This window comes from Delphinapterus leucas, chromosome 9 (genome assembly GCF_059928025.1).
Source record: "Delphinapterus leucas isolate spDelLeu-1000000601 "Yukka" chromosome 9, BTC_Dleu_Yukka2, whole genome shotgun sequence".
NCBI classification, from domain to species: domain Eukaryota; kingdom Metazoa; phylum Chordata; class Mammalia; order Artiodactyla; family Monodontidae; genus Delphinapterus; species Delphinapterus leucas.
Window position 1 is genome coordinate 1217164 of NC_143137.1, and position 18828 is coordinate 1235991.

Sequence of the window (18828 nt, forward strand, 5' to 3'; positions counted from 1 at the left end):
CGTCGCCAAAACAATTCCTGAGCCTGTGGTTCCCGAAGCGGAGAGGAAGGTTCCCAGATGGTGTCCAGCATGGTGGACGCTGCCCGGGAGGCCCACAGAGGCTCTCCTCAGCGAGACACTCTTCCCTAAAGACAGGATCCCTCTGACACCCAGACGACAGCCCAGGTGCCTCCACCACCCGCCCAAGAAAACGCCTGCAGCCAATGCTCCTCCACTTTAAAGAAGGAGTCTTGGGCTCTGCGATGCTCAGTTGCTAAACTCAGCATTGGCCGGCACCCACTTTCAGGGAGGGGCGGGGGGGGGTCTTAGCACTCACAGGACCCCTCGTGCCTCCAGACGCCCCCCCCAAGGCCCCATGTGGATGGTGGAGTGGGCGTCCCAGGGTTGGCTCTTCTCTGAACAAAAACCCTCTCCAAAAAAAGGGCGCTGCCCACCCAGGGTCCATGGGACGCAAAATGCCGCCACACAGCAGACGCTTTGAGTCCGTCAGAGGAGGTGACAGCGACGTCCAGCACCCGCTAAGGACAGGAGGACGCGCCCCCTCATGAGAAGAGAAGGCCCCCACGCAGGCCACCCACACCCGCCGTCAAAGATCCACGTGGGGCCTCTTGGTACAACCTAAACTTCCAAGAGTTGACACCAAGAAGAGATGACCGCCACTCCCATCCCATCCCCCCACTCCCAACATCACGCTTTCTGAAAGCCAACCACATTTTGGGCTTCTTTCTACAGCCTCTTCCAAAATTTCCATACGTTTCTGTTAACTGCTGAAAGATTCCTCTTCTACGGAAAATTCACTAATTGTTTCAGCAATTTACTATATAAAGGCGAAACACATGACTTGAAGAAAAATAAGTAAGTCACATCCACTCTTACAACCCAAACAGAATTTACTGTTTTGGCATAATTTCTGCTAACTTTTTCCTCTGCAGAAATTAGCTATTAACGCACATGAATTTAACTAAAGTTTACGTGGGATACAATTCAAGCATCCTTTTCATTTGGGAAACAGAAAACATCCTGCCTTGTAGCACCAAGTTAGATAAAATTTCAAAACAAAGCACAACCCGCCCGTGCCCCTGTGGCAAAGCTCCCTGAAGTCACCGAGGAACTATGCAGGGGTGTTCCAGCCGCCGTCCCTCGGGCACAACCACCAACCCACGTGCTCCGCTTCTTTCCCCAAATGGAGTCCCAGTGCGCAGCAGGAATCTGGCTGATAACACGCAAATGAAAGCAAACTTCCTTATATAAAAACAGAACCACTTGTTTCCAAATACGTACAATCCAACAGGCCTCGGTTGTGGCTGCTGTTTTCTTTGAGAGGTCGGGGCAGGGGTTAATCCCGTACTTCTTCCTATCATGCATACCACTGACACAAATGTAGATGACTCAGACATCCAAAAATGCATCACTGGCCCAAGAGAGGATTCAAATATTTAGGGCCTGATAAGTGCCTGACACACGTGATGCTGCCTCGCTCTCAGGGACTCAGTGCTGGACACACGCAAACAGAAAACCATGACACGACGAGGCGGAGGACGCGGAGACAAAAGCAGGGGCAGAGACGAGGAAGAGCAGGCGCCGCTCTCAGGGTGGGGAAGAAAGCAAGGCACAGAGGCGCTCGGGGAAGCCTCGGGAGGCGGCACAGGCCACGATGTGACTCGGGTGCGGCAGGGCAGGCGTCAAGGATGGGACAGGACGCAGGAAGAGCGGGCACACGGCCAAGTCGCCAGCACCTCGCAGGCGATTCTAAGCAGGGAGCGACTTAATTCTCACTGCCAGACTGCGGACAGGCGACACGGTGGCAACGCGTCAGACAGACCATCAGATGGACCGAGAAAGCGGTCACGCGAAGGGGGACCCAGTCAGGAGGGGCCCAGGCTCTGGCAGGAGGTGGGCGGTGGTGCTGGCTGCGGCTGCGCGGACACGGGAGGATCACGGACCGAGGGTAAAGGTCAAGGAGACAACAGCAGGAACTCTCCTGTCCGAGCCCCTCTGAACTTAAGTCCTGCACAGAATCCACACCAAGGGTCAAAAGCTCCCGTTAGGGGCTGGTGGGGTTGGCCTCCCCCCCAGCACCATGGCTTCGAGCGTCCTTCATGGTAACGTCACAGAGGGTGGAGCCCCTTAACCTGCTCTGAGGCATCCGCCAGCCCCGCATGCGCCCGCCTCCCCCGATGGGTGGGCTTCACTCGTTTGTCTGTGGAGACAGCTGCGGGGCAGGCAGTTCAGCAACCTGCTCCTCGGATGGGGGGGAGTTCCTGAGGCATCACAGCACCCCAGGATGGAGGGCGTGGCCGGCCGGGCTCAGGCGGATGGGGCCCCACACTCACCCGGAAAGTAGGGGTGTCAAAGCTCTGGCCAACAGCGCCTGGAGCTCAGATCTCACCACCACACACCCCCGGGGGTTGTACGCTTCGAGAACAATCACAACATGGAAAGCCAGGGAGGCAGAAGCAGAGCCAGCCTCTGCCCCCCGGCCTCCCGACCCCGGCACATCACTCCGCCCAGGAGCCGCCAAGCCCCCGGGACAAGAGGAAGCAGCAGAGGGAGAAGGAACCCAGCAGGCCACGCTCGCAGAGCCCCAGGCCCACAGTCCTCCAGCAGAGACCACCGTCTCTGGGGCCACGTGCTCGCTTGGCTGAAAAAGGCCCCGAGAGCAGCAGGGTAAGGATCAGGACCTACGGAGAGGAAGCAGGGGCGAGGGCTGTGTGCTGTCGGGGGCACCCCTACCACCCGCTCCGTAAAGGACAAAGTAATGCTCTGATGCCCTGAGCACCCGCGGGACACAGGCCGGCCCTGAGGCGCGAGCCACCAGGCTTTCCTGCTCAGTCCTCACTCAGGCTGCAGGGACTGCACCGTGCGGCTGAAGCACGACTTCCATCAAGATGACCGAAGGGGCTTCCCTGGTGGCTCAGTGGTTAGGACTCCGCCTGCCGATGCAGGGGACACGGGTTCGAGCCCTGGTCTGGGAAGATCCCGCATGCCGCAGAGCAACTAAGCCCGTGCGCCACAACTACCGAAGCCCAGCGCCTAGGGCCCGCGCTCGGCAGCGAGAGAAGCTGCCGCAGTGAGGAGCCCGTGCACCGCAACGGAGACCCAACGCAGCCCAAAATAAAAAAATGACCAAAGGCTGTCGTAATAAACAATAACTGAAATAAATCATCAAAAAGAATAAACATTCTAATTTTGGTAGGGTCTTATATTCACAAAATCTTATTTTCCTAAAGACACAGCTTAATCCACATAAAAATCTCGAGTGATTCTAGCTTCTTTTCGATACTGACATCTGTTAAAGACTTACTAAAAAACCACATTACGTAGACTAAGCGGCCATGTGCCATGAACTCGCAGTTGTTTCATCAAAGCACTCCACCAGCAGACACCACATGACAAAGTGCAACCCGGGCCGAAAAGAAGACCCAAAGGACCAGAGAACACAAGTCCTGAACAGTTGCGTGTTGAATGAGATTTAGTAGGTATTAACACTGGCAAGAAATCTGGGAGAAAGTTGGGTGTTTTTAACACATACAAACGTCCCAAGTAAATTAAAGAAGCAAACAGACATACAAGTGAAAGTACATAAAAAAATGTGAAAATTTTTGGGCTTCCCTGGTGGCGCAGTGGTTGAGAGTCCGCCTGCCGATGCAGGGGACACGGGTTCGTGCCCCGGTCCGGAAAGATCCCACGTGCCGCGGAGCGGCTGGGCCCGTGAGCCATGGACGCTGAGCTGCGCGTCCGGAGCCTGTGCTCCTCAACGGGAGAGGCCACAACAGTGAGAGGCCCAAGTACCACAAAAAAATTTTTTTAAATTTTAAAATGAAAATTTTTTAGTTGTGGAACATGTAGGACATTAAACAAAAGGCCACCCCAAAAAGCCACACAGTATGTCAAATGAACACATGACAACTGAAAAGGAAAATCACTTTAACAGAGCAAGCAAAGGACTCATAAAACAATGATGTAACAGGGGCCTGTGAAATCAGGGAACAACTGCAGAAAAACAGGGATACCCGCCAACAACCAAGAGGCTCCACCTCATACAGTAACCAGAAATTTGATTTTAACAATTGTTATCAGACAGTATTGACAAGTACGTTGGTAGGCACATACTCTTTGTGGAAAGCAATTTATGGCTACCAGCTTTAAATGCCCACATTTCTCCACCCGACTATTCAACTTCTTCTAGGCACCCGATTCAACAGAACTCCTCCTCCAAGGACACGCACGCACACCAACACCTCAACAGTCACGGGAACAAAGGAGCGCCGACGCTCCCCAGGCTGCACGAGACTCTCAGGCCAGAGGTGCGGCGGGCGCCACCAGCCCCAGGCACAGACCTCGGGCTGGACGGCTGCCCCAGCCAGGCGCACGGGACCACAGCCGTTCCAGAAGCAGCTGGAACCCAGACCCTGCCCAGCAGGGCGGCCAGCAGCCAGTTCCGGGCCTCCACAGGACCCTTCCGCCACGCTCCTCCAACACGCAAGCACGGGCCGACTGCGCACAGTCCCCTCGGGCGGCCCGCGGCACGGGGAAGCGCAGGCGTCACGCGCGGAGACCGCCTCGCCTGCCCGGTCCTGGAGCCCGTGCTACCAGAGGCCTGGCGTCACCTCCAGCGCGCCGGTGTGTCAGGTGTGAGCCCTCGGCCTCGGCTTGGGGCCGACAGCAGCAAGCGCAGCCCAGCTGGGTGCAGGCTCCGGGCACCTCCTCACTGCCGCTGACTGAGGGGCGGCAGAGGGGAAAATGTTCCCCCAAAGTGGAAAGACGGCAGCAGGAAAGGGTAACTCTTCCCTGGAAGCAAACGCAAACCAGAGTGAGAGGGAGGTGTAAAGCCCAGTGGACGAAGGGGCTCACCAGGAAGCTCGGGCGTCTGGCTGCCTCGCACTGGGAGGGGCACAGCCGCGCCCCGTGGGTGGTCCCCATCTTCCCCCTTGTGCAATCACAGGGGTGTATTTATCACCTCTTTGGTAAATGCAAGATATTTTTAGGAGCTCCAGAAACATTTTTAATTAGGAAGAAATCCCACATCATCCCATCTTCAAGTATAAACGACTCAAAGAGGGGAAATCATTTGGCGGTATTTTTTTGGTACAACCAGAAAAGAGTGGTTTCTGAACGGGTGTCAGCTAACACTCCGAAGATGCTGGGGGTGGTCTTCACACGCTGTAGTACACGGCACATCACGCGGCAACTGGATATAACCCACTCATACAGTTCACGCGTCTTGAATACCTTAAATGACTCCTATTCCCCGCTGGCTTCTGCCTGATGCTGGCCGTCCCAGTCAGAGCTCAGCGCCCTCAGACACCTGTGCTGGTGGCCGTCCAACCAGGTTCCCTAGTGAGTCGGCTAACATATGTATGTATGTAGGTACAGTGTGTATGATAGCAAATTGTGCAACAGTGGAACTCGGGGTGTAAGAGCTTTGTCCACATTTGAAGATACTGGTACCTGACATCCTCTTAAGGAAATGCTACCTCCAGAACTTAAGCTGGAAAGTCACTGGAATTACTGTTTCAAGAAGAAAAATATCTACATGACTTTTTAGATTTTTGGTACATACATCAAGAACTGTGTGCAAACTGGAATGTCCTGCGTACTGATCCTCAAAACCAATAAATCTCGATTATTGAAAAAGAATTAGGGGAACAAGCCTAGTATTAGTCTCTTAAGACCGTGGTCACACTGTGCCCGCCCACTGCACCCACCTGGGGTGGAGGGATGGCCACCAGAACGTTGGGACGGCCCCTGGAAGGACCGAAGTCTGACCACTACTTCCAGGAAGGCCTCAAAGAGGCCACCTCCCCCTCCCGGCTTCACCGCCTGCAGTACTCTCAGGCACGTCCACACCCTGCCCGCGGGCTCGCACTGCCGTCCAGCTGAGTGGAGCTCCGCAAGGGCAGGGAACTCCCCGCATCACACACTAAGGAAATGTGGTCTTCTCTACGAGACGACGGGAGAAAGGATGCAATGCTGCTTCTGCTACAGCATGCCCAGCTCTGGGTCCTACAGCCCTGGGACATGCTCCAGGTAAGAAAGTCCTGTTCTCGTGATGTCCTACCGATGCCTTGAATGCCTCTGGGGGACCAGGACAGGACGAGGGAAGGGGTGGGGAGAACAGCACGATGCTGCTGCGCTCTGTGTTCCTTTCAAGAAGCAAATCAATCCTACTGGGATAGAAAAGGACAAGTAATAAGCTGCTATACTTACTAGACTGTGAAACTTACCACCACCATGGACTATTCAGTGGTCCAAAGAACAAAGAAATGTCAAAAACCAAGGAGTGTCATAAACCAAGATGCACCCCCCAGTGCTCCCAAACCAGACCTGGTGGTTACTCGGCACACTCGGACTGGGAGATACGGTGCTCCCAGGCTCACAGGGCAGCATTCCAGGGGCACAGTGGAAACGAGTGCCATGGGATGATTTATACAACAGATACTTAGGGAATGCTTCCAGCACCACGGGCTAGGGAGAAGCAGCAAGAAAATGGGCAAATCCTGCCCTCGTGGGGTCTGTATTCCTATGGAGGTTGGACTGCAGAAGAGGAGTCTTTGTTCCCTGAATGCTGGGGCCAGAGGGAAAAGGAGAAATAGTCATGGCTCTCCACAAACTGCAGAACTCACCCAGGTCCAAAACCTCAGTTAATGCCTTTGTATGTAGTTTGGTAAGAACAACTTACAGAGTGCACGAAGCAAGGAGCAAAGATTCACCTAAGCAAAGAGCAAGCACCGGGTCTTCTGACGCCCAATTCCACTTCTAATAAACAAGACTCTCTCCAAAGTCCCAGCCAGGTCTAGTCTTTGGAAATCCATGATCACCATGATTTCTAGATTTCTGATTGACAGAGAAACAGATGTTGTAACCCTCCCTCCTCTGACCTTTTCAAGTAGCAAGATGAAATAACTAATTTAGTCACCAAAAAAAAGAAAGAAAAAAAGTTGTCTTATCCCATTTTAACCACTAGTCATACTCAGTACTAAATCTCCATCTAATTAACCCAATTCATTAGAATAGAATTGCAAGGAATAGCAGATTCAAAGGTGCTGAGACAAGTCACCCCTGTGACCAACTCTAAAAGCAGAAGCCTTAAGACTGACTTTAAGGACGCAAGAAACGGTGACTGAGGAAGAATCTAATTATTTAAGCAAATGTTTCTAGACTTGCAGCATTAAACCACCCACTCTGAAAGTACCAATCACCTCGAAAATAACTCAGAAGGAGGCAGAATCTCGTACCTCATTAAAAAAAAAAAAAGCCACTGGGTCATAATACAGTTCAACCTCCACGTGACCACACCATATCAAGTGCTCAAACTCACTCCACAATTCTGTGCTTGAAAGCCTCCTGAAATAGTAATAATTATCCCATTACTAAACTTGCTGATGGCTAACCACTGAGAAGCAATAGCAGAGACAATTAAATGAATTACAAATTACTGTTGGATTCTCTAAAAATAAAAATATTTTCATGTGATTATGTAGTGCTGAAAGGAGAAACCAGAGCAGTCCCTGAAGAGGCTGAGGACAGCTAGTGGGTAATCAAGCAGGAACGGTGAGGCTTTAGTAGACAATAAACAAAGTGAAAACTGACCGGAAAGATGCTGCCCACAAATAATGTCCCTGGAGCTTCCCCACATCTGTACTGAAGACTCCAGCAGGCCAGATACACAGGTTACAAGAGTAACTTCAGGTAAGTCTAAAGCTATCTCTGCAAACTTCTACAATGTGCCCTTTGTGGACCCTCAAGAGGAAGAAAGATGAGCTACCGGGGCAGGTGTGACCAGTGGTATCATCTGTATCACAAAGAAGCAGCAACTGGGCTGCTAAAAGCAAACCTGGAACCTTTGGAACCTGAACCGAAAAGGCAGGAATGAGGCAACTGGCCATCACTGAACTACATCAAAGCAACGGAGGTGCAAACCACAGAGAACGAGAAAACAAAGCATAAGTGAGAAAAGCACAGCACACTGCTGCCCCCTCAAGACTGTGCTCCGGGGAGCTGAACAGAAGACCTCCATCCTGAGCGACTGTTACGATAACCCCCCCGAGCATGGAGGAGACGAGCGTACACATGATGTGACAGCCCCGCGGCAGGCTCTCCCAGACGGTGGGCACCGGCAGTTTGCGGGGAGCTCAGTCTCCGCTGCAAAGGCATTCAGGGCTACAGGAAGATTTTTGGTTTTTTAATCGGAAAGCACAGGGACTAACAAGTGACCAGACCTGTAACGTGAATTAAATGCTCTTGTCCCGAGTCGCTCCTTACGTGGTGACACCGTTCACAGCTGTTTCACAGCACACTGGACCCAAGCCTGCGGAAACGAACCTGACTGCTTCCAAATACTCAGCAAACGAGACCCGATAGCAACAAGTTCTCTTTCCTATTTAATTAACATTCCTATCACCAGACGTGCAGAATAACGGCAATTTTCAAAGTGGGAATGGTGAACGTGTGACTGTGACGCTCCCCTCAAAACATGTCCCCAGAAGAGGTTCATCTTCCACCTGAGCCCTCAAGTGGAGCGACTTGCTCACAGCCGGGGCTGCACTAAACCCGACCATCCCAGGACACTCAGACGTGTAAAGCCAAGGTTCCAATAAAACGCTTCCTGGGACACCAACAACTGTGGGCTGGATGAGACTTCTCTTCATTTACCTGGTGTCCTGAGGGGGCCATCGAGCCTGTTCTACCGAATGGTTCGTTCCGCCCACCAATGAGAAATATAATCTCCAAGTCAGGGAACTGGCAGCCGTTCCTGTGAGCTTCTCACTTAGTAACAGAGAAACCACCTATCCTGACAGCAACAACGAAAGCAGACTTTCTGGTACTAGGGTTTTAGTTTGTGAAAGGAGATTCTACAATGTGGTTTCCCAGCGTGTGGTGTGCCTACACCTTCTCCACAGGCTCCGTGAGCTAAGACGGCGGGGCACACGGAAGCCCCTTTCCTTGTCTTCCCGGGTCCAGCTGTCTTCCAATACTTACATTCAAGGTTGCAATGTCTTTTTTAACACCTTCTTTTAGCAGTTTCCCACTGCTTAGTCCCAAAACAAACTCGAGTGGGGTAGTATAAATACAATCAAACTCTCATTTAATATTCCTCTGGCTGGAATTCCAGTTATCAGTGGTTATCGTGACAGATTATACTGATTGAAAAACAAAAGAAATACCTTTACATTTGCCCACAACTGTATCGTTCCATGACTTTACTATGCATATTATCTTTAAATGAGCTGGCATCAAACATAACCTAGAAAACTACAACATATTCTGAAGAACGGAAAACTGGACAGCCGTTTCCTCCCTCACCAAAGAAATGTTCAATAAATTGCTAATCATTATTCAACACTGATAGGAAAATTTTCATACGCACTCCAAATACACCAAAGAACACACGTAACTGAAGTCCAGCATCGGCCTTAGTGACCGGACACAGCAGGAATGAAAGGACTCTGGGAGCCCAGACACAAAGTCACAGACACACACGCAGGAGGCCTCGCCCCACTCAGGAAAGAATGCACCAAACACATTTGCATTTATTTTCTTTTTTTTTTTTTTTTAAGCAAATGACAAAGACCCAGTTTACCAGCTTAACTTTTTAAACCTAAGCTTAACACGTTACACATATTTAAACAATTGTCAAAACTTACTAAGTTGCCAGCATTCATGCACAACTAGAAAACATCCTCAATTTATATTAAACCAGAAATGTATTACCATTAATTCATTAATATCTTTCACTACTAAATACTGAAAAAACTTGAAATTACTTTGTGGAAGATGCACCCTGGCGACGTTAACTTCACAGCAGCTGACACTACTTGGCTCATGTTTCAAACACAATGGAAAAGCAGGTCCGTGCTGGTGTTAGTGTACGGAAGAGTCACGGCCACCTTGGATTACGTTTAATAAAAAAGCAAAGTGCATACAGAGATTTACAACAATTTTAAAGACAAAAAAAAATGGTCCTATCATGTGGTCCCAACAATAAACTCAAAAGTCTATGACAAGTAGGGCTCCGATGAGCTGTGTATAAATACTTTAGATTAAGTACAGTTACACTGAGAGTCGAGTTCATGTGAAATCTTCAAAAAAATGTTCCTGCCAATCCTCCCATGGCGCGCGCCAGAGGGGACGCTCTGCTGCGCACGTGCGGCGAGCTACTTGTTATCCAAGCGCAGCTGCTCCTTACCATTTATCGTCAAGGACTTCAGCTGGCCGTCTTCTTCGACTTCCACTCTCTCTTGACCATTCTCGACAATCCTGGCGGGGGCCGGAATAAGAGGCATTTTACGATCTTGTTATCAAATATGTAAACACGTATGTGAATATAAATGCGTATTTTTACAGGACTTGCCACAGATATACGTGCAATTACTCATTTTGTGGCTGAAGCCAACCTGCTGAGGACAGACGTTTCTTAAAATCTGACACTGAACACGGGCACAGGCACTAGCAGTCAGAACGGTCCTGGTTTCACTATGAATGGTTCCATTTTACCATCCAACACACTGTTACCCATGAACATGGCTCTAAGTAAGGGTGATGTCTAATATGTAACACTGAGCAAAAATTCAGAAGGAAAAGCTCTAAATCGGAGATTAAGATTCTCATGGTACCAGACAGACTTAACATACAACCCGTATGTCACACACTGGAGGGTGTGCAAAGAAAATGTGGCACCAATGAAACACCACACCTACTTATTAGAAATATGAACTAGAGAAGATCACTGTACCTCTTTGTAGTGATTTTTCTGCCATTAACCACTTTAGTAGAAGTTGATATAGATTTGTAGTTGCCCATCCCACTGCCACCAAATGCCGTGGAAGAGAATGAAGTGAGGCCCCCATGACCTAGTGAACCAAAGGAAGTGAATCCTGTAGGAAAACAGGAAAGAAAGATTAGAGACTAGTATGTCCATTGTTGATTTAATGCACACATTTCCATCAGAGCCACAGGGCAGGAGGAACCCCCCCCCCTTTCCAAAGGGCTCTGCTGGGCTTCCCTGCACTTCACCCTACTGAAGGGGAGCAACTTGGAGCCATGCATCTCACAGGAATGGGGCGAAGTTCCCGCCACAGATGGGCAAAGCCAACTTGCTTCTGACTTGCCCCTTGTAATTGTGACCACAGGGAATAAAAATCTGAATTATTAAAAAGCTGAAACAATTTTAGAAAGAATACCACCAAGAATTATCTGGAAAAGCACGGGTCTGCAGTTCACGGACTAATTCTCAATTACATGGTGATCGACTACGGACACTGACTTCCACAGCCACACCAAAGCAAGCCAACTTCGATGTTGAGACTGCTTGCTTGTTCAAAGAACTTACCTACGTGTCCCACTCCAAAAGGCCCACATCACAGCACACATTGCACACTCCCTAACAACTCTTCCTGAGGCTCCTTAAAGGTAAGGACTGCGTCCCACACACATTTCTTAAATGAAGTACTGTTGTGATATTTTTAACCAGCTCTATTTTACTCTCCCTCACACTTGAGCACACTACATGGCATCTAACGAAAGGATCTGCTGGATAGAAGTGCACCGACACGTGCCCTGCGTAATCAAGTCCAGCCGGCATTTGAGGAGAAGAGCCCTCGCAGGTGCATTGTGTGGGGTGGCCTGTACGAGGAGCACAGCCAGTTCTCACCACAGAGCGTTTAAACAAAAATGAGCATCAGAAACACAGCAGCTCCTCTGTTAAGAGGAACTGGGTGAGCTTCAAAGAAAAGCTAAGATTACAATTCTTCAGGTGAAACACAGGGTTGCATCAGGCCGTGTGCACATGACTGCAGCTGGCGGACGGCCTCTACACCAACAGCTAAGCTCTGTGCGGCAGCGCGAACACAAGCGACCATGCCTCACCTGGGGACTCAGCTTGGCTCTGGTCACACAGAGACCTCATTAAAGCCCCACCTCCTGACCCCATCAACCTGGACTCTCCTAAGATACTGGAATTTTTTTTAACTGCTGAGGTTAGATAAAAAAGGATTTCGTGAGATTGTCTAAGCGGGTTATTTCACAGTTTTTTCACAGTTATTTATCTCAAAACACCTTACTCCTTTTAACCAGAAATTTCATTAAATGCTGGCCACCTTTAACAGTTAAGATCAGAAGTAGGTTTTCAAATATAACATTCTTGGGAAGATTAGGAAAAAAATGTAGGTTACTAAGCACAGCCTTGTACACATAAAAAATACTGGCAAATCTGCTAAGCTGTTCTACCAAAAGGCATTATACACATACTGCAAAGTGCCCGAACTAGAAGAGCACCGCACTGATGTCTGATCACACGTTTAGTACCTGTATCAAAAGAAGAAAATCCCCCTCCAAAAGAGGGAAATCCACTGAAGGTGGAGAAAAACGACCCCGTGCCTCGGTTCCGGCTTCCGCGGGGGCCCCTTCGATTCCCAAAGAAGTCCTCAAACGGGTCTTCTAAAAACAAACAAAAGTGCTTTGTGAAATCTTGATTCAATTTTGCTTTTTCACAGGAGAGCTTCAATAAGGGTTAATGCCTTATGATACACTGTTCCATTAGGAACAAAAAACTTACCAAGAAATGACAACAATGTAGCGTATCTACAGAGCAGCCAGAAGTCCATCTAACCAGCAGTTTTACTTACTTGTTTAATGCAACTAAAGCTAGAATACATCAGGGATTTACAACAAACAAACAAAAAAACACAACACTATAAGTATAAAACTCAAGGTCATCAATCTGCACTACAGACTTGGACAGAGAGCTGTTTTAACATAGCTTTTTACTGAAAGTTCTGGTAGACACTGTCCCAGCTGACGCCATTTAAAAGGTTAGGATTTCACACCTAAGCAGTCGTACTGCATGGAGTCTGGGTTGCCTTCTCCAAAGTCATTCAGGAATAAAAACAAAAATGGATTTTTCTAACGTATTTACTTATAACGCAAGAGAACGCTGTAGCAAAGTGAGGCAAAATTTAACAGCCGGTGATTCTGAGCCAAGTGCTAAGGAATCCCTTTTTTCCTGTAAGCCTGACATCTCAAAAAAAATTTAGGAAGGATAAGCTGAAGTCAAATCTGAATAAATGTTAATTGGCAGACACTACATTATACTTTAATAGAAAATTACTAACGTGAATAGGCATCATATTACTACTGGAGATACCAAAATGCTCCTGAAAATAAAAATAAGATTAGCCTTGACAGTTTAGGGGCTTTTTTGGGTTGTTATTATCAATCAGTGAGCACCTACTGAAAACATGAATTATACAAGCTTTTAAAAAAATTCACTGAGGTTCTATGAAATTAATCAGCGCTATACTTTTTTTTCGAAGAAACGGGAATTCTTTAAGAAATGAAAACAAGGACTCCTGATGGATGAGTAAGCTAGAAATGCACATTGGGGAAAGAGAAAAGCAACCCATGACACACAAACTACAGAATCAGCACGGCATATTTTTAAGACAAGGCAAGAGTGACCAAAGCAGGAAGTTAATGCATTTGAGTAGTGAAATGAAAGAAATAAAAGTAAACAGAAAAATAAACACACAGTGAGCACAAAACCAAGTAGAAATTGAGATTCATGGCGCACTCGTGTTTACAGACAAATGTGACCTGAGCAGCATGCCACACCCCCAGGGTAACTGGCAGTGACCTGAAAGGATGTGCGAGAGGTTACGTGCGCTGTTGCTCACAGACCCTGAGGAATGACCAAGGGCCAGGCAAGGCCAAGGCAGCTTAAACAATACTCAGAATGGGGGCGAGGAAAGGGGTGGCAGAACGACATGGCCGCACGCGCCTAGAGCCCGTGCTCTGCAACAAGAGCAGCCCCTGCTCGCCGCAGCTACAGAAAGCCTGTGCTCAGCAACGAAGGCCCAAAAATAAATAAAAATTTTTTAAAAAGCAAAAAAAAATAAAAACCTATAAGGCCTCTCTTAAATAAGAGAGCTATGCAAAGTACACGAAAACAGGCCTGAAGAAGCAAACATTTAGAAAACCTGGTCACTGGTGGCCTGTTGAGAGACCAGAAAGAAGGAATGCTAGAGGGAGAAGGAGTGAACATGTGCACAGAGACCAGGTCCACCGCCCCAAAGGGGGCCCGAGCCCCACGCAGCACTGGGCAAGGGCCTCTGCTGTGAACAAGAAAGCTCCAGGGCCTGCTGGTCTTGCGCTTAATTCCCACGTTCCACAGTAAACGCCACTGTTTTCAAACACAACTTTAAGAAATTCATTTACCAGCTACCTTGTGAACAGGGCTTACAGTCCCATTATTACCATATCTAGAAGTGTAAGTAGGAAAATGGACCATAAACTTTATCTAGAGCTGGAGACATTCTGTAAATTTCTTCAGAGACTTCATCCTGTTCAAATAAAATACAAGCGTTCTATTTACTAAGTCACCTTTTACCTTATTATCATGGCCTACACACCTGCAGTGACACATTCTCTATAGATCCGAGCTACAAGGTGGCAGATAATTAACATTCTTATGTTACAACCACCCACGTTAAGACACACAAACGTAATATAACAAGTACAGTTTAAACTCACAGTGCAGTAATTTTCTCTTTCAAGCAGTAGCCGTTAAGAAGAATCTACAGGACCAGCTTTAGATTTTCACTATCCACATATGAGTTCCTAAACGATGTGCTGTTCTGCACATGCTCTAAAGTTTTAGTTTACACTGAATCACGTTGTTTGTGTCCTTCTGCAATGTTCCTTTTATTACTGCCATAACAATTAGTTATATTACAATTTAAGGTTCATACAGCAACTAAATCTTTAAAGGTTGTTCACAAGGCTTTGGAGACCAACTTAAACCAGGGTCCATGTGATACCACCACTGAACAAACGGTTGTAATTTGTTCACGTGAAGCTAAATTAAGCCTTTCATAATTATAAAATCACCTTCAGAAGCTGCTTCAAAAGCTGGCTGAGTAGTGTGCTGTAAGAAGGCCAGCTGGCTTTTCAATTACATCTTCTTGTACTTTTGTATCCTTTTATTTTTAAAATCTTTTATCTTGCATATTTTTCTATTATACAGCCTAAATATGACTTTCTACAATTCAAGTAGTCACCGTCTTTTAACGTGTAATTTCAGATATTACAGTTAACCCTAAAAATGAAAAGTCTCATTTGTAACAGTCATGGTGACACCAAAAAACACATTAAAAAAAATGTCATGATCATAGTGATGTGTTGTTAACAGGTGCCGCTGTGAGATCAGGCAAGTCCTTATGGAGAGCTTCCCGTCACTGGCTGCTGCTGGTTGGGGAGTATATGGACAATGAGCTTTTACGATCTTCAGCCCCCAAGCTAAATACAATCCAGCAATTCAATTCTACTTCAGGGAAATCAACTCATCAAACATGGAAATAACTTACTATACTAAAGGAGTCCAAAGCATTTATAGTGAAAACTGAAACTTACCTAATTTTCCAAAAGAGTAAATGAATGGAGAGCATGTTAAATGCAAGTATTTGAATGGTCACCAAGTTTACGCTTTAGAAAAAGGCAGAAGAGAACATATATATATATACACATCCCAACTATAGTATCTGAAAAATGTTGACAGTGGACTTTCAACTGGTGGTAAGACAAAGGTTGATTCCCCCTCCCTCCTTTTTATCTCATTTATGTTTTCCAATTTCTTACGTTGAGTCTGTGTTATATTATTATTTTTGAGGTTAAAAGGGGCAAATACTGCATTTACTCTAAGTTTTAATGAGACATGTCAACATAACCAAATATTCTACCAAGTACTTCTTTACTTTCACTCCCCCAGGGATACAGAACCACACCGCCAGCCGAGGTGCCTGGTGGGCAAAGGGAACATGGACCAGGCGGAAGAAGGAGGTAGTTACAAACAGCAGCTGCGCCCACAGGCCCTGTCACAGAAACAAGGGGTGCAGCTGCCGAGTGTACTTCCTCCTCATTGCTTTATGAATACTTTGTGCATACATGGTATTCATAAACACTAAGCACAGCTTTATCTTCTTGCCTCTTTTACCCCCTTATCACATCACATCACATCAAATGCAGGCTTTGCATCACAGTGTTTCAGCTATGGGACAACAAGGAGAAAGGTAAGTTCAAGGACCTTACCTCCTATGTGGGAGAAAGGTTAGCGCATTCTCGATTACATGCAGGACAGCCATCGCGTTAGGCACGATTATGATCTTGCTATTGTCTCTATTTGGAGATTAAGCATGGTTTAAGGAGATAACGAGTGTGGGTGCCGAGCTGGGAGGGAGTGGACAGCTTCTGTGTGTCAACTTGAAGGGGCCACAGCACCCAGCTATTGGGTGCATCTCCGAGGGTGTTCTCAGGTGAGATGACCGTTCACATCAGTAGGCTGAGTAGAGCAGACTGGCCTCCCCAATGTGGGCAGGCCCCGTCCCATCAGCTAAAGGGCTGAATAGACCAAAAGGCCAACCCTCCCCGCTCTGCCCCGCCAAACACGAGAGAATTCTCCTGCCTGATGGCTTCTGAACCGGAACACTGATGGCACTTCTAGCCTGATGGAGTCAAACTGGGACATCAGCTCTGCAGATTTTGAAAGTGTCCATCTTCATAATCAAATGAGCCAATTCCTTATACTAAATTTCTTCAGAGAGAGATATAGAGATACAAACCCTGTTGGATCTGTCTCTTTGGACAACCTAAATACATTTCTAAAAGACTTCCTAAATTCTGTATCCTTGGTCATTTTAGAAGGGTCTTTAGCCAGGTCTTTATCCCGTAACAATGCTGTGCTGTGAGATACAAATATTACAGGAAACAGGCACATGCCTATCCTATGATTTAACTCTTTCTTTCCAGTGTCTCAGGCATCCTGGATCAAACACACCTCTACAACTTGGTAAGATCCTGCTCTTCTCTCAGAAGTATTGAATGCAATCCGTGAAGGTGATATATGCAAAACACTAAACTGATCAACACCCTAAGTAACGATGTCAAACTTACGACAAAAAGTACACTGCACTGAATGCTGTGAAAAAATTAAGCGCAAAACGGGACAAATGTTTACACGCATACACACACAGAGGAAGACTTAAGGAAAAAACTAAGTGCAAAGACGTTTAGAGACACACATTTTCTTAAATTTTACCAAAATTCAGTATCTGACAGAACAGTAACCACACCACAATCGTTGGCTGAAACCAACTCAAGCCAAATACTGAAATCCACACCAAACGCCAACAGACGCAAAGCCAAGTGCCATGATTACGAGCGCTCTTCCCTCTGTCCCAAAGGAAACATTTCAGTGAACACAAAACCCAAGCGAGGGAGAGGCCTGCGTTGGTGACTTAGGGCAGCAGCCGGTCCCTCCCTTATGGCCCGCACACCATCAAGTTCCCAGGCACACACAAAAAACTGCACAAAAAAGGGTAACACCATAAACTCGAAAAAGCATCCTGGGCATTTCAAACAAAGGAAAATCACACTGTACTACAGTTTCAAAGCTCAACTACAGCAACCCTTAGGAAAGGGGAAACACTTGAAATTCAAAGGCCGAGGGGAGCAGACAGATCTCAACGTGATAATCTCCCAGCTAATCCCAACACCACAAACAAAAACCAAAACACTCCTTTCACGACAACTCCAAGTTTTAAAATGTTTTTTTCTCACATATTCAGAAGTAGAAAACAACGTATTTGAAAAGAATCTGAAACAGAAACGGGAACAAATCAGAAACACAGCCACAGTGTGATGCGAGATTGGAACCCTGGGGAGGATGGCTTTGGGACACATCTCCGTGGCTGAACCAGCATCGGGGTGGTGCCTGGCACTGATCAGTAAGCAGGTAATAAATACATGCCAAGTGAACAGCATACTTTCAATTCTGCATGCAACTATTGTGTTACAAAATGCAATTTCTAGTTTCATCACAGGTCTCGTAGGAGCACTGTATTTTCTAATGATTACAAAAATCTGTCCAAGCCAAGGATCCCAAATACACACACTGGACCCAAACCATCCTATTTCAGACGCCAGCAGAGGTCTGGGGCTCCCTGAGACTCTCTGTCCCTCACAGAAGGAGTCTGTGAGGGTCAGTGTGTGGCCCGTCTCGCCAGGGTCCCTTCTCTCTCTTGGTGCCACGCGCCCCCTCACAAACCACTAGGGAGCCACCCGCCCAGCACTCTGCCCTCGCCCTGCACCTGAGGCCGGGGGAGCACAACTCCAGGAGGAAGAGAAGGTGAGCAAGCCCTACACGGACTCGGGGAGCTCTGCCCTGGGTGGCACCGGGAGCTCCATTAAACCCTCAAAATTAACTCTCGTGGCAGGTGCTGGCTTCCCCGGGGGAGATGATCCAAACCTCAGGGCTGCTGCTCTTGTGGCCCAGAAAACCACCGAGCACGACCTTTTCAGGAAACCCTTTCCCCTCCCGCTGGGGATGGGCTGGGGGCTGGCTCAGAGGAACACGCGGCACGGCACGCCGGCACGGCACCCACCCTCGCCCAACTATCTTCGAACGCCTGCTGCCCGTTCCGACAGAAGACTTCCCAAACACGGACAGAGCCACCCTCCTGTCCTCCTGGCCACAGCACCCCTCCCCCAGCGTGGGGGACCAGGGGCTTCGTAGTCGTTTTAAGTCTCGCGCAAAGTGTTTTTCTTTTAACTCCTTTAGCAGGAAACTCCACACGCTGCTGGTGTGGACCTGAAGCCTTACTCCTTGCCGCCTTTCCAATTCCACGCGTGCAGGTCTGTGCAGGTGGAGCCTGGGTGCACGGGACGGGGGCACGCTGGCCACCGGGTCTCAGGCCCACCCGGGGGGTCACCACCCGGGCCCCTGCCTCTCCCAAGGGCCTCTCCCACCGCCGCAGCTGCGCTCTCCCACGTCCAGCT

At 48.1% G+C, this 18828-nt stretch overlaps 1 protein-coding gene across 7 annotated transcripts in view; it reads right to left on the reverse strand.

Annotated features, from left to right (window-relative positions):
* The window catches only part of DNAJB6 (DnaJ heat shock protein family (Hsp40) member B6), a 68667-nt gene that overhangs the window by 23847 nt on the left and 25992 nt on the right, over nucleotides 1-18828 (reverse strand). For 6 of the 7 annotated variants that reach the window (XM_022576434.2, XM_089917109.1, XM_089917110.1 and 3 more), the window contains exons 6-8: nucleotides 12307-12438; nucleotides 10736-10877; nucleotides 10190-10260 (exon numbers count right to left, since the gene is read on the reverse strand). The exons of the other annotated variant lie outside the window; for it this stretch is intronic. In XM_022576434.2, coding sequence (XP_022432142.1) covers nucleotides 10190-10260; nucleotides 10736-10877; nucleotides 12307-12438 — 345 coding nt within the window. The remainder of the gene's footprint in view (nucleotides 1-10189; nucleotides 10261-10735; nucleotides 10878-12306; nucleotides 12439-18828) is intronic. 7 annotated transcript variants of the gene reach the window in all.